Below are 2,364 nucleotides of genomic sequence, written 5' to 3' on the forward strand. Positions count from 1 at the left end.
CCTTAAGATAAAACTACACGCTAACTTGCAACAAGGGCATTGGTTGGTTGCTTCAGTTGGCTGTTGGTCTCATAAAACAAGAAAAATTATTTTGTGGTGGACACCTTAATATAAAATTATAAATTTTATTATTTTTACCAATTACAATACACATAAAATAGTAAAGTTGTGTTTGGTTGAACGATTTGAGGAGGAATTTGGAATGAGAAAAGGAAAAATTATATGAAATGTGAATAAAATATATCTATATTTCACTTAATTTCATACATCTTTTTCTTTTTCCTTTCTAAATTTCTCCCTAAATTTCTCAATCAAACACAATAAGTGACCATGCGGCAGAACCATAAAATAACTTCTCCATAAAGCAAACCCCTTCTCCATAAAGCAAACCCAATGGGAAATTATCCAGACATATCCGAGTTTCCTCTTAAGCCGTACTGTTTCACGTGGGCCCCCAATCCATCGATGACCTCAACAAAAGCAAAATGTTCTCTCTCTCCCTCTCTCTCTCTCTCACACACACACACACCCCCTCTCTCTCTCTCACACGCACACATACACGCTCTCTTGCTTTCCGTTGTTATAAATGCATCTACTCATCACTCTGTTTTCAAGCCTTAACAAAAATTTTCAAGCCTCATTTGCTCCCTTAAACCTTACAAACATAGAGAAAGGTAAAAATAGGAAAAGAGAGAAATAAGTGTTGGCTCTTTTAACACACCATCAACAATGACTACTACAACAACAACAACAAAGGCTACTTTTTCACCACCGGAGACCGCCGTGGTACGGTCGCCGTGGCACTCTCCGCTGCCGTACCTGTTCGGGGGCCTGGCGGCGATGCTAGGTTTGATAACCTTCGCTCTCATAATCCTTGCTTGCTCTTATTGGAAACACACTGGTCGTTCTGAGAATGGTGAAGAAGAAGGTAGTGGTGACACTGATCTCGAAAAAGCAGGGGATTCAGGCAAGGTTTTGCCAGTGTTTGAAGAGAAGATATTTGTGATAATGGCTGGTAATTTGAAGCCTACCTTTCTTGCCACACCCATGTCTTCTTCTTCTTCTTCTTCTTGTAGCAGAGCTTCTTCATTTGGTGTTGATGTTAAAACTAAGAAAGAGGAGAGAGATGAAGCTCAAGTTATTGAGAAGCCAAAACAAGAGATGGGTCATGATGATCACACAGAAACAGCAACAACTATACATGGTGCGACAGAGTCTCAAGAAAATCCAGAGAACCAGGTTTAGAACCCAGTGAAGTGCAGTTTATTAAGCTGAAATCAATTTTGAGAGAGAAAGAGAGAGAGGAAAGAGAGAGATTTCTCTTTGGTCCTTAGATTTTGTCTTGGTTGTGTTTTTGGTGTAGGAATGGGTTTTTGATGTAGAGTGTCGAGGAAATGTAAATTTTGATGAGATGAAAATCATGAAAAGAGAAGAAGAGGAGAGTTTTTTTCTCCTACTAATTTGCTATTCAAAAAACCATCTGTTCTTTAATTAAGTTGGTTTAATTTGTTAAATTTTTTTGCACACCATCAAGGTTTAAGACCTTTCTTTTCTCAAGCTACAGATTTCAATATAGATAAAATAAAAACAAAACAAAAAAGAAAAAAAAAAGCCATTTGTCTTCTTCTATCTCTTCTACTTTGTTGTTTGCTCATGCATTTGCAGTTGATTCTTTTTGCCACTGCCCACTGTCCACTGTCAATCCAAAATATTAACATTATTATTCATTTAAAAAAAAAACACATATATATGCCTATATCTATTTGTGGTTACACACTACAAATGCATTTAAAGGGAATATAATGCTTAAATAAGTAAATATTTATCCAATATTTTACAAGAGAATAAAGTAAAAGAAGGGAAAAAATGATGCATATATTCTCGAAGGAACCACAATTCTTCTTTGATGTGATAGCCGGAAACATAGTTTTTTCTGGTACCGGAGAGACTAGTGGAGATAATTTTATTTATTTATTAATATAGTTTTTGGAGTGAAGAATCAATTATGTTAGAGAAAAAACATATAACGGTAACACGTGTCCTCATTAATAATGCTACAATTCTTATCATAAAATTATATTAATTTGATAGTGATACCATCTCGTGATATTATCATCACATCTAATATTATCCCAACATATGAAAGTGTTTTGATTTGATACCCAACTACTTGTAAATATTATTAAAGTTAAAGATAAATAAGAAAATTCCATTAAAGATTTCCTCTTTTAGTCCTCCAAGTACAAAATTGTTCACTTTGATCCTCCGATTTAATTTTGTCTCCTTTATTTGAACCAATGGGAAAATATAAAAATCGTAAATACACACTAGTACAAAAGTGAAAATTCTTTCACAAAATATTCT

The 2,364-nt window shown here is 34.6% G+C and overlaps 1 protein-coding gene across 1 annotated transcript; it reads left to right on the plus strand.

Moving 5' to 3' along the window:
• Positions 1-519: 519 nt before the first annotated feature.
• Positions 520-1,514, plus strand: LOC114274183 (protein GLUTAMINE DUMPER 2). The gene has a single exon (XM_028216050.2). It carries the CDS (start codon positions 730-732, stop codon positions 1,243-1,245), a length of 516 nt encoding a protein of 171 aa, XP_028071851.2. The 5' UTR covers positions 520-729; the 3' UTR covers positions 1,246-1,514.
• Positions 1,515-2,364: the final 850 nt, after the last annotated feature.

This window comes from Camellia sinensis, chromosome 10 (genome assembly GCF_055761805.1).
Source record: "Camellia sinensis isolate YWXY chromosome 10, ASM5576180v1, whole genome shotgun sequence".
Lineage (NCBI taxonomy): Eukaryota > Viridiplantae > Streptophyta > Magnoliopsida > Ericales > Theaceae > Camellia > Camellia sinensis.

Excerpts from the sequence above, each read along its gene's own strand:
- LOC114274183 (XM_028216050.2), top strand. The coding sequence starts at position 730 with ATGACTACTACAACAACAACAACAAAGGCTACTTTTTCACCACCGGAG.